General features: G+C 34.3%; 1 protein-coding gene across 2 annotated transcripts in view; it reads left to right on the top strand.

The window, feature by feature from the left end:
- The window catches only part of RIMS1 (regulating synaptic membrane exocytosis 1), a 175874-nt gene that overhangs the window by 59261 nt on the left and 103574 nt on the right, over positions 1 to 13039 (top strand). Inside the window, exons 14-19 of one of the 2 annotated variants that reach the window (XM_061989497.1) lie at positions 871 to 1027; positions 2646 to 2771; positions 6836 to 6898; positions 9905 to 9982; positions 10321 to 10434; positions 10898 to 10987. In XM_061989497.1, coding sequence (XP_061845481.1) covers positions 871 to 1027; positions 2646 to 2771; positions 6836 to 6898; positions 9905 to 9982; positions 10321 to 10434; positions 10898 to 10987 — 628 coding nt within the window. The remainder of the gene's footprint in view (positions 1 to 870; positions 1028 to 2645; positions 2772 to 6835; positions 6899 to 9904; positions 9983 to 10320; positions 10435 to 10897; positions 10988 to 13039) is intronic. The other variant, XM_061989498.1, reaches the window with a different exon arrangement.

The following is a 13039-nucleotide window of genomic DNA, read 5'->3' as shown; positions in this document are numbered from 1 at the left end:
GTCATTAAGGGATGATCATTTCTGTCATTAAGGGATTTTTTTGTCATTTCTATAAAATATCTTGAACAGGAATCTAAGCAAATCTCCTTAGGCTCTTTTGGTAAGATAACATGCAGCTTTTGAAAGCTGTTCATCTTATTGAGCTTAATTGTCTTTTTTAAGAAGTGTATAACAAGACTAACAGTGTGCTACGTGGAAAAAGGCACAGAAATATCAGTGCTTTAAAATGTACTAACATTCTGCTGATTTTTTTAAGAAATCTCATGTAAAAATGAAATATGAGAAATTTGCAGCTCACTCAAAGCATTTCAAGAAAGTGTTCTGCAGAGTGTGCAGCAGCCCATACTCCATACAATATATTCTTAAATGCTTTTAACTTTTGATGGTAGGTGACTTTGATGAAGTTCTGTTTCAGTGAAACACTAAAATGTTTTCCTGTTGGAGTCAGAGGGATGCTTGGTATGAGCAGTCTCGGTTGAGTCTGTGCTGCTGTACACAAGCATGCCTTCTCCATTTGTTTGATGAGGTAAAGCTACATTGCTTGGATTCCTTTCAAGTATTTGCTACTGTATGACAAATTTGAAATACCAGTTACTCTGAATACAATTCCCTAAGTCAGAAAACTATTTCAGTCCTCCACATCCTCAGGTACGTGATGAAAACCATCTCTGTCTCTGTACATGTAGACATTTAAGGTAATGGTGAAATAGTTTATCCTGGCCACATGATACATTGGAGGTACAACAGCTGAATGATGATTTGAAAGTTGTGTAAGCATTTAGGTATGTGTTCCTGGAAAGTCTAGCCAGCTGAATTATTTCCAAACGCAGACTTTTATTCTCTAATTTACTTTTGTTGCCCTCTTGCCAGTAGGTTATAGATCTAGTACTAGAGAAAGTAAATCTACAACGTTAACTGTGCCAGAACAGCAAAGAACAACACATCATCGTTCACGATCTGTATCTCCTCACCGTGGCGACGATCAGGGCAGGACCCGTTCACGTTTACCAAATGTGCCATTACAGAGGTAGGCATCACAACTTACGTGACACAGGGTGGTTTCAAGTCTCTGTAATCCCTCATTTTCAAATTTTCTTTCAGCAATTTTTCACAACTTACTGTTTAAAAACTTTTTTTGGAGGATCATACGTTTTTATTAGTCATTCAAGAGTGCTCATTATGCATCGTAGCTTTGTAAGGGTTACGTTCTCTTACTGATATGTTCTCTATGATTTGTTATCTGTGTACCATAACTAATAAGTAAGTTTGGAAATGTTTTTTTTCAGTGGCTGAATCTCCTTTCAGGCCACTTAAAGATATTTGTAGGATAATAAATGTGTACAAATAGTATATTAACTATGAATTGAACTAATTTCGAAGTGATGGCAAGGTGAAATTACCAGTTTTATTTATGATGTGAAGTTTTTAATGTAAGAAGGAAAAAATACTTTAAAGCATCAGAGAGTGATTTATAAACCCCTATTTTCTGCATTTACTTGCTTTAAATTGACAGCTTATTAATAGGAGAATCCTTTTTGAGCTTTTCATTTGCCTGCTTTGTTAGTTTTTGAATAGTGTCATACCAACTGTTGAAGCACAAAACTTGATACATTTAATACCAGACATCTGTGATGTTTCAAAATCATGAAATATTCTGGAAACCAGCTTCTCCTGGAGAATTCTGATGATCTTGCTTCTTTTCTTCCCACCTCCATGCCATATATATACTGTTCTTGTGTGCTGAAATTTTGTGTGCTACTTAAGTCTCTACAGGCATACCCCTCTGTTAAATCAGTTCTTCTAGATGAAGCTATTTCACTGCCCACCAAATCACAGTTGAATTTCTCAGTAATGCATCATTAACACATAGAAGAGTATGGCTGTACATAAAACAGACTATGGCAATGACCCTTTTGAGTTTTCTTGTATTAGAGAAAGAGAGCTCCTCATTCTGCCTTTACAAGCAATTATGTATTCTTGTTGTATTTTTCTACTTAAAAGCATAATGCACAACTGAAATTTTTCATAGTAAATTCCACTCATCCTTTCATTCTGTACTTTGAAAAAACTAATGCTTCTCATTCAATGGCAGCTAAACTAAAGGAGGAGTCTACCCTTTGAGTAGTAGTTTTTTTCTTGCTCTTTTCCACGTGAAAAGAGCTTTAAATTACTGTCACAGAGTCAGAAGTTACTTGCATTTATACAAAATTATACTCCTTTTGTATAGCAGCTTGAGATTGATAAAATCTACTAGAAGTTCCTGTATCCTGTTCCAGAATTTCTCTAAAGAATACGTGGAGATACCTGCAAAAAGTTGTCAACTCTTTAGAAATCTGGCTATGAATGTACAAATGCATACCACTTAATTTCATGTGAGGTAGTATCAATTCTTGTGGTTACCTCAGTTATTCTTAAGTACAGGCTTTGAAATGCCATTACTGAATCCATCAGTGTACACAGAGAAAGGTAGGTACTTCTAAATATGGTAGAAATGGCTACATTCTATACTAAGAAATGGGATTTTTGAATCTTAGGATCTGATATGTTTTTTTAGAAGTTATAGATTCAACCATCTTTTACTCTATTCCATTAAGCTGTGTTATTTATGAGAAAACAAGATTATCATACATATTTCTGCCTTTCAGGAGTTTAGATGAAATTCATCAAATGAGAAGATCACGTTCTCCAACTAGACACCATGATGCCTCCAGAACTCCAGTTGATTACAGATCCAGAGACATGGATAGTCAGTATTTGTCTGATCAAGAAAGGTACATTGTGAGCCTGAACTTGGGAAAAAGTTTAGAAATGTCTTTTTCAGTTTGCCTGATTTTCAAGTGCTCTATAGAAATACAACTGATGGTAATGGGGAAGGTAGAGAAATCATCCTAACTGAGAAATCTAGTGTCATGGTTACATTATCTTTTCCTCTTTTTTGGTAAAATTTTGCACTGGGTTGACGTTAATATCAGGCATCTAGACTAATGGTTCTTGGGTATTTGTTGTAGAGCATTCTACTGATTCGTGAATGAAGAGATTTTTTTTTTTTGCTAAAAGGCATAAATATATACAAATGCCCTACAAGTATATTACATTATTCACAATTTATCTGTTTTGGTAGCCAGCAAAATACCATGCATGGGTTCCTACTAGTTAGGAACTGCATATGATTAACATTTCTGTGCTTATAGATTGTGGACATCTATATATGCAGTCTTACAGCATCTTACGTAACATTCTGGTGAACTTGGTACGGCACCCAAGCATAGCAACGTTATTTGTGGTGCTTGTAATTAGCAAAACATACACATCTCTCCCGGGAAGCCAGGAAGTGGCTATGCTCCTATTGAATGCTTGGTCTCCCCTAGCAGGCATTGTTTAGCAATATAATCTATAATATATATTATATCTAATATATTAGCAATATAGTAATATAGATATATATTAGCAATATATCTAATATATTTAGAAATATAGTCTAATAAAATGGAAGAAAAGAAGGATTTTTGTTTAGTTTATAACTGAAAAATAGTTTTGAAAGATATTTCAGTTCAGTGTTTGGTAAACATGATGAAGGCAGTCACATAGATTATCAATATTTGTGGGTTGTTAGTTTATTTGAAATATATATAGAGCTAAACTATAATGACAAACTTTTACGACCCATGTAAGATCGATTGTCCCAGTAACATCTTTGGAGGTTTTTGGGGTTTTTTTTTTACTAAGTTACTGTGTTTTATGAGCAAGAATGACAAAACCTCTCCAAATGATCCAGTAAATTCAATACAGAACATACATTTCATAGTGATGTGAAAACATATAAAGAATAAACCATAAAGCTCTTTTGAACTCTGTCCATTTTTCGACCAGCATAGAAATTGAATAATGTGTTCTGCAGTTAAACTAGTTCAGTTTTGTGTACAGTCTTGCCTGCTTTGCTTTTTTAATATAACACACATATAGGAATTAATGAGTTATTTGGAACATTTTAAAATTCAACTTTATAGGCAGAAATATATACAGAGTTGTTTAAATTGGATTGTACTGAATTTCCTTTAAGAGGTGAATTGAAGTGCTTTCTAAAGGCTTTTAAAGTCAGATTTATATTTAAGCTAATTCAAGTAATTTCCACTTTTGCAAATGTTTCATGTTATTGTTTATTTAAAGGAGTGATATATTCAGAATATTTCTGAAGGCATTTTTGAACACATCTCTTATTCAGCAGATTTGAAGAGATCTCAAAAAAATAGTCTTTGTCAGTAGAAATAGATATAGACAGTTAACTGTGTTTCTTCCAGGACAACCCCAAACTGTGATATAAATGAGGATATATACATGGGTTATGTTTGGAGATCAGGGCTTGCATTGAGACTTTCTTGTAGGTGAACCGTCACACAAAAGCCACAGCAGCAATGTCTTGCTGGATATGATCAGAAGAATAGGACACAGTCTTCACTTCTTTCCAGTGTTCAGAAAATGCTTTTCAGAGGTTTAAGGTTCAGACATGAGGGATGCACATGGATTATAGACAAGCTTTCAAGATGGGTCCATGTACTTGCTTTCAGGAAATAATGTTGTCTGCAGTGGTGATCTCCTTTTTTCTGTTGTTATTTTCAACTTTCCTTCCAATTTCTTCAGTTCTGGAGACCATTTAAATCTTGCAGGTTTCAGCATTTCAATACATAAAAACAGTATCATAGGGAAAATCAAAAATAGCTTTTGTTGAGGAAAATTCTTTATCAGTACAAAGGACTGAACAAAAAAGTCTTTTAGTATTATACATTAGTATCAACAGTAATATAAGTAGTATGTGGTGTTCATTTTCTGAGACCTTAATTCAAACAATCACACTCATAAATATCTAACATAACCTTGGTTTGAACAGTGAGTAATTATGCAGTAGTTACATGGCAGAAATTACAGTCACTAGTTACTTTTGATCATTTTCTCAATTATCTTTTGTTGGTCCCAAATTAATATTGAATATTCTGCATAGAGCCTTGTAAAAATAGTTTCAATACTCTCTTACTAAAGCCACTTAAATTCCCAGTGGAACTTCACCTTTTTAATACATATTTATATATAGATGAGTACACATGTATGTGTGTTTATATAAATAAATCTGTTAGGAAAAGCTTTTTATTAGAAAATCTATCTAAGCAGTGTACTTTGCTCTGAATTTAAGATCATCATCCAATTTTCAAGACCATAGTGCTTTTTCTTTTTTCTTTTTAATGTTTCTTTTATTCCTAAATATGATCTGTTAATGTGAGTACTAAAATACTCACATTAGAAAATGCTTGTTTTAGAATAATATTCTAAATGTCTGCAAACCAGACTTCATTCATTATAGAACTGTGAATATGTTCTTATATTATCTGTAATCTACTGTGATGGATTCTTTTGCTTTACATTTTTAACTTGAAGATTTCATGATGCTATTTTATATCCCTTTTCTGGATGAAATTTATGTTACTATTTGCCATGGGCCACTTACAATGGATATTCTATGGCCTAGCAAAGGTAGAGTAAATATTAGTGAAGTACCCTATGATTTAATGTGGATTTATCTGCTTCACAGCTCTTTATAAAATGGTAACTTTTTTTTCCTAAAATGCATGTTTATTTTTACTTTGGTAACCTACATATAAATTCAGTCAGTCTTCTGACTGGAAATTTTGCCATAAAATCCCCAACAATTCAGTTCAACTTTAACACATTTTGTTGCATCAAAAACAGGCTAATGATTCCAGATGCAAAGTTAAATCTCACATATGAGCCAGAAGCCATTATTTCAGGCTGCCCAGCTTAGAATTTTAGATAGATATTACCTATACTGTATCAATTAAATGGGTCATTTTATAATGACATGAAGCACAAAACACGTTGAAAAACTGCTGCTTTACCTATTTTTTTAATATTTTCTCTCTTTGTACTTCATGTGGTTACCTGCTTCTGTTAAAATAGCACGTTTCCATGAAGTTTAGCTTTAATTTCATATTTACAATAATCAGGAGGTTTGGAGCTTGGTCTTTCTGATTGCATTGAAGTGCATAAAACTGCAAGATTAATTCAAGGGATATTTCATATCATAGTCACATTTACCATAGGCATAAATATGTATTGATTATACCATCCTACTTGTTGCAGCATGTGTTTTATTACAGTAAAGGAAAAATAGAATATATGGCCAATTTACTCAATTTGAAACAATAGGAAACAAAAAGTCTGATGGCAGATTAGCTATTTTGTTGATGTTGTTGTTTCTTTTGTATTTTATACTTGGCCAAATGTAATGTTTTCAGTCAACATGAATTTTTGTTTTTCCCCAAAGGATGACTGGTAAATCTTCCCATAAACACATCTGCAGTAAACTAGTAAGCAAACTCTCCATGCTTCTCCATGTGTGTTTTTCTGCCTTAGGAGGGAAAAAACCTAAATGAAAGAACAAGCATTCTTTTTTTTTTTCTTTTCTAAAGTATTTCATCAGTAATTAGTTCATAAAAGGAGGTTATTAGAGAAACATAGCTTCTTTATGGATTCCTGTCATGAAGAGCTCTAAAACAATACCTCTGAATTTTAAAAGAAGATATCTCACAAAATCAGGTGCCACACTGAAAGGAATTTGTTGAAAATGTACTTATCACGTGCACATTTTTGCCTCTCATTCTTTGAGAAGTGCAATCTGAGTTTGAATATTACCAGACTATGTATCTGGGTGGAAGCTTCTTGTTTCTTTTTTTATGTTTTCATTTGCGTATCATTGGCATAAATCATGTCATCTGATGCTTCATAATGATATCTGTTTCACTCACCATCCATCCTGTCTGTGCAGTGAGCTTCTTATGCTGCCCAGAGCAAAGCGAGGAAGAAGTGCAGAGTGCCTACATACCATCAGGTAAATACAGGAACTTGGTAATCATGAACACATCTGGTTAGTTGTCTGTACTTTGTGTGCCCAAATTTTTCCGTGGTGCTATTTGGTCCCAGTATGTAAAGAACTTCCTATTACATTGTTATCCAGGTGTCATTCATCCTTTTTTGTACGTTTCAATTCAGATTGGGATGTGTGTATATGTTTGTGAACTTCAGTAGTAAGCATAAAAGCAGTTGAAGAAATGATTTTGAAGTTGTATTTTCTGGTAGATTTTCTGTCTTATCACAGAAGTCCCATTCTCCCTGTGCATGACTCTATTGTTCCTATTTCAGACATACTTTTTTAGTTGTTTTTATATTTTCCTTTATTTGCATTTTTGTGTTTCTATTACAGCCATTCACAAGCCAAAAATCATTACTTGTGACACCTAATCTCATACTGATTTTGATAACTTGTAGAGGAAAGAACGGTGATTAATGAGGGCTCATTAGGAACCCTAGCTTTGAAGGGTCTTGTATTATTCTGTTTTGTGTCTACAAATTGTGCTATATATTAGACCCAGGCATAAAATTTGTAGTTTGAGTTTATCTTCAGTCTTCATTAATCTCTCATGCCAAAGCTTGGAGCTCCCTGTGTCAGGTCTTCCCAATGTTGTGAAACTAAATAGGACTGAAATATCTATGCAACAAAGCTAATTCTGACCCCTCCCCGTTTTTTGTTTTCACCTCATCTGTTAACCTTGTTAAAAATACATGTCAGATTGTGTAGAAAATCTTTAATTTAGAATCAGAAAAAAAAAAGTAGTTGAAGTAGTTAACCATTCAACTACTTTAGACAAGTCGTTACCCATGTTTCTGTTCAGGACTTGGATGTTGCTAAGACTTTGACATCAGTCCTATATGTTTGAAACTGTCAAACTTTTAAAACCATGTTGTCTCATGTACTTACTTTGTGTAGGGTTTTCCCTGTTATTTTATGTCTGTTTTTTTCTGTCTCCCTCCTCTGGCCTTTCTCTTTCTGCTGCATCTTCTGCAGTTTCACCCTACGCTTTGCCTCCAGCTCTGTGCTTTTTCCTTTCCCTCCTAAAGATTATAATTTTCATTAGAATTCTTCAATAATAATACTTAAATTCTCAGTTTATGAAGTAAATATAGTACGATGAATGTTTCATGCACTTTACCTAGTCACCGTAGATTTCCAATACTTTTACAAATCTACTAACCAGTCTGGCCAGTTAAACAGCTAAAAATAGTACATGGACAGCAATACAGTTAGGTAAGAGCTACGCTGAATTTAGAGAGTACAGCCCTTCCTTGACTTTTTCCTTATTCTAATTATTGCTACTAAATTTTTAAGATCAAGAAAAGTAGCAAATTTACACCTTAAAAGTAACAATAAAAGTATACTATAAAACAGAATAGATTGATTTGGAAATTTTACTCTGAGGCTTGTTCAGCCTAACGCAAGTTTGAATAATACCCAGAAAGTTGCTACTGTCCATCCTTGACTGAATAGTGTCCAAAACCTTTTCAACAAAAATTCGGTCTGCTCATCTTTTGACAGCTTTTGCCTTTTCTCATTTGTAGTGGCCTGACATTTATGCATGTTAGAAACATTATAATGCTTTATCCTTGTTTTCTAGACAGCTTGTTTAGTAATGTTTCAATTAATTGTTGAGATAACTTCACCTTAAAATGGTAAAGAAGGGTTTCATGTTAACTGGAGGAAGCATTAATATGAGATAGTCCAAGCTACAAAGTTAAGACATAGGGTTGGTTTATTACGCTAGGTTAGAATAATACTACTCCTAGCTGTCCACCCTGCCCATCTGCTTGCAATTATTATCTAATGGCAGAAACAGTGGAAGGACATGTCTACCTGTGCCATAGACCATGGGTTGTCACATTTCATCTCTTAGGTTAGTTTGCTTAGTAACACCTGCTACTATGCCAGGAGTAACCTAATGGGCAACATATTATCAGTAGTGATATGACTGCTAAACCTTTATGAGAATGGTCAAAGCTCCTCTGTTAAATCCCTCAGGCTTTTACAATTGTTAGGGTTTCCAGAGAGTTCTTTGGTCTGTCTGTAACAGAGCTGGGTTTGTAATCTTGGTATCTGTTCCTAGGTCCAAGCCTTAATAGGAATCAAAATGTCCTATTAAGACAGACTGTTCTTGAAGGCACAAAATCCTCAAGGCTGCTAGTCCTGCTAATGGCATCACAGCTGTGCCGAGGTTATAGTATAAGGAAAATTTTTAGAACTTGATTATTAGCCCTTAAATGTTAAAAGGAAATGATTCCCACTCGGTAGCCATTGTCTGCCTTTAAGTTTCTCCCTTGTTCATTTCCTGTTCTAAAATCTCGTGTACTATAAGTGATGATATTAAACACTTGTCATGTAACATGTCAGAGTGCTGCTGTGCTGACTGATGTAGGAAATCTCATAGGCTTTTTAATTAACTTATTATTGGCAGCATTTAATTGCTGTTAGATTTTGAAGCCAATACACAACTTCCAAACAAGTTCCACATTCAAAAATGCAAAATGCTAATACATCTATAATTAAGCTTGTGACACTATATATCACTGCTTTAGCTTTTCTTGCTTAACTAATGAAGAGATTAAAATCTCTGTAGATCTAAGTAAGGCATCACAAATAGAAATAAAGAACAAGTTCAATATAAATCTAATCCTTTACAACAGCTTGTGTATTTTAATTAAAAACTGCAAAAATTTAGATTACTTGCTATTACAAGGAAAAATTTGAGCTATACTAGTATTGTCTTGAGTTCATGGACTGAATTAACAAAAGCATAAACAGAAAAATTTGTCCCCCAGATAGCTATCACAGTAGTGAGAAAAACATACAATGAGAAATGTACTCACGGTGTTATTAAATGTAGTAGAATATTACGCATTTATTTTATATTCTGGTCAGTCTTGGCTTACATTTACCTGTATTTTTTAATTATTTTTGGCATGTTTTGTGTTGTTCTCTTTTCTTTTCTGTTCCACCACTTTCAAGAAGTTCTGTTAGGCACTCTAAAACTTTACCACCCAAGATGCCTTTATTAGAAAATGGTACTCATTGGAACCTTTACAGGTAAGAAGTGTTTAGAGATCCCTTTAAATAGTTAGTTCCTTTTTAAAAATAAAAACCAAAAAGTCTTGCCCTGTTAAGTATAAAAACCAAAAAATAAAATGTTTCTATAGCTGAAAGGTAAGGGATATAATCCTAGAATATCTTTGTGTAACTGTTTAAATTAACCCCTACATTTAAAAAACACCCAAACCAAATCACTTTGTAATAAGTACAATTGTCTTTGCTGTTAAAATTATATGTTGAATGTCTTTCTTTGTTACATTATTTTGCTTATGTGTAAAGTTTTGGTTGCATCTCAAATTTATTTTCATTTTGTTTAAATAATCTTAATTTCAAAGCTCCACTCTTCCTGCATGTGCTAAGACCAAATCCATGATTAGACAGGATATTTCACTCCTTCGTGATTGCCTTAATTCACGAATACCGAAATTTGGAGATGACCTGCTGGTTAGGTAAGAAAGTGAGGATCAGTCCCCCCTTCTCTTTGGTATTTAATATGCATTTATTTGCAGAATAAATGAGCTTCACTTGAAAGGGATTTGACAAAATATGTAGTCTATTTCATTCTTTTGTGTTGACTTAAGGTTTACTGCTGTTAATAAGGATTTGATTTATTGTTTGATATTTCTCATTCCACTTTCTTACAAGTGGATGTTGTTTTGTCTCATTCAGTTTTAAACATTTCAACAATTGAGTGAAAAATTTCTAGCAGTCTTTTGTTTGCTTTTATTTTCTGGACAAATCTTGGCACTTTCATCCAGTCAGTTCTTTTGTGTTTTTCTTGATTAAATCATTGTGATTCTACATTTTCTGTAGAGAAAGCATTATTTTATGAGTTAATATCTAACATTGTATTCCTTTCTTTGTTTTCTTTTTCTTTCTCTTCTACCATTGGATGCAATGCACTGGCACTAGTGAACTACAGCCCTCCCTTGACAGGGCTAGGAGTGCTAGTACCAACTGCTTGAGACCAGATACTAGTTTGCATTCACCAGAACGAGAAAGGTATAAAATAAAAACTTATTAATTTCTTGTCATCTGTGCTGGTGCTCTTCATCAGTTTTGTTTTTCTTCATATGAGTACTCTACATTTTTGTACATTCATGTCTGCTTTGGTATCTGTAGACATTTTTGCTCTCGTGTTCATGTATGTCATGTAAATTGTGTGTTGGAAGTTTATAACTGCTTCTGGCTTCTTTCCTTGTTTTGGTTCAAGCTGATGTCATTGTTTACAAAAGTCCTCAGTATGCTGATAATAGCATTGCTGTGTTAAGTATTTTGACAAAGTGCAGCTTGGTTGTTCATCATCATTTGCTAAAAAGTGTTACGTTTGTTTCTTGCTTGTTCTGTTAACAGTGACATAATTTCTAAATTATGACAAAACCCTCATATTTCAAAACAAAACTGTAGTTTGTATAGTGATCTGTTTTCTACAAGCCACCCAAACTTCATTGCTTTCTTAAGCTAATCTGCTGCATCTGCTTTTGCAATTACCAGGCAAATCACTGCATTAAAGTTTTTTTTCACTCTGTGACATTATATTAAGGCTCACATAAGTCTTAAGGAGACACGTTTGCAATTTAAATGAAGTATTCTCGTGTCACATACATTATACAGGCATTTAATGGATGCTTTCTGAATTTCTAATATTACCATGACTGGGTTTAAAATCTTAGGTGAGCCAAATACTACCAGTCTGTTTGACAGATGGGATTGTTCCACAAGGGAATTTTTCATCACCGCATGATTTTTTTGGATAGGAACTATACTATTTTTGGGTGAGATTTTTACTAAAGGCAATCACAAACTCTCATTGAGTGGGAATATAGTGGAATTACACTTTCATCTGTGCAATATATATTTAACTAGAGTGGCAGTTAATGTAAAGTTGCTTTGTGAGTCAATGCACCATGTGATGGTTACAACAATTGCATCATTTTCATTATTGTGAGAGAGGGCCTGTAAAGAAAGATAATAAGTGCATACTTTTGTGTCTGGTAAGTCTTCCATTAAGTTTGTTGTGAAACTTCCCTTTCACAGAATCAGAATCACAGAATCATAATGGTTGGAAAAGATCTTTCAGATCGAGTCCAACCAATAACCTCACACTGCCAGGCCCACCTCTAAACTAAACCGTGTCCCTCAGCACCTCATCTCATCTTTTGAATATCTCCAGAGATAGTGACTTCACCACCTCTCTGGGCAGCTGGTTCCAATGCTTAATAACCTTCTTGGTGAAAAAGTTCTTCCTAATGTCCAGCCTAAACCTCTCTTGTCACAACCTGAGGCCATTTTCTTGTGTCCTATCATTCATTACTAGGGAAAAGAGACTGATCACCACCTCATTATAACTCCCCTTCAGGTAGTTGTAGAGAGTGATCATATCTCCTGCCAACCTTCTCTTCTCCTAGGCTAAATGTCCCCAGCTCCCTCAGTTCATAAGACATGGTCTGTAGACCCTTCACCAGCTTCTTTGCCTGTCTCTGAACATGCTCCAGCACTTCAGTGACCTTTTTGTAGTGGGTGGCCCAGAACTTAACACAGTATTGAGGTGCAGCCTCACCAGTGCTGAGTACAGGGAGACAATCACTTCCTTGGCCCTGCTGATCCCAGTATTTCTGATACAAGCCTTCCCACTTCATGCTGCTCCTTTATTTACATGTTGTTCTTAAGTTATACCCTTGTTCCAGAGGAGTGACTAATGTTCTGTTGAGATGTCTCAGATGTATCTACTCTAGTTCATTCCTTTTTAAGATTGATCGAGACATCATAAATAATATATACATGGATATTAAAAACCAAAAAAAAGTAGGACAGAAATAAGGCCACTCAGAATGAAATACAAGATATCATTCTGGATTTTTTAAAAAAGATATTGTGGCATTACATTAATAACTGTGTGTAGACATATACAGCTATATTCATCTACAAGCAGCTATTTGCTGTAGTAACATATGGACATGAGCAGTATGTTTTGTATGTTTATTTCAAGGTGCCACCCATCAAGTTCACTATACACTGAAAAAGTAACTGGCAATTTTCATCTAGTGAAAATTT

This window comes from Colius striatus, chromosome 2 (genome assembly GCF_028858725.1).
Source record: "Colius striatus isolate bColStr4 chromosome 2, bColStr4.1.hap1, whole genome shotgun sequence".
Classification (NCBI taxonomy): Eukaryota; Metazoa; Chordata; class Aves; order Coliiformes; family Coliidae; genus Colius; species Colius striatus.
Note: the sequence above shows the minus strand (reverse complement) of the source record. Positions and strands in the feature narration are given on the sequence as shown.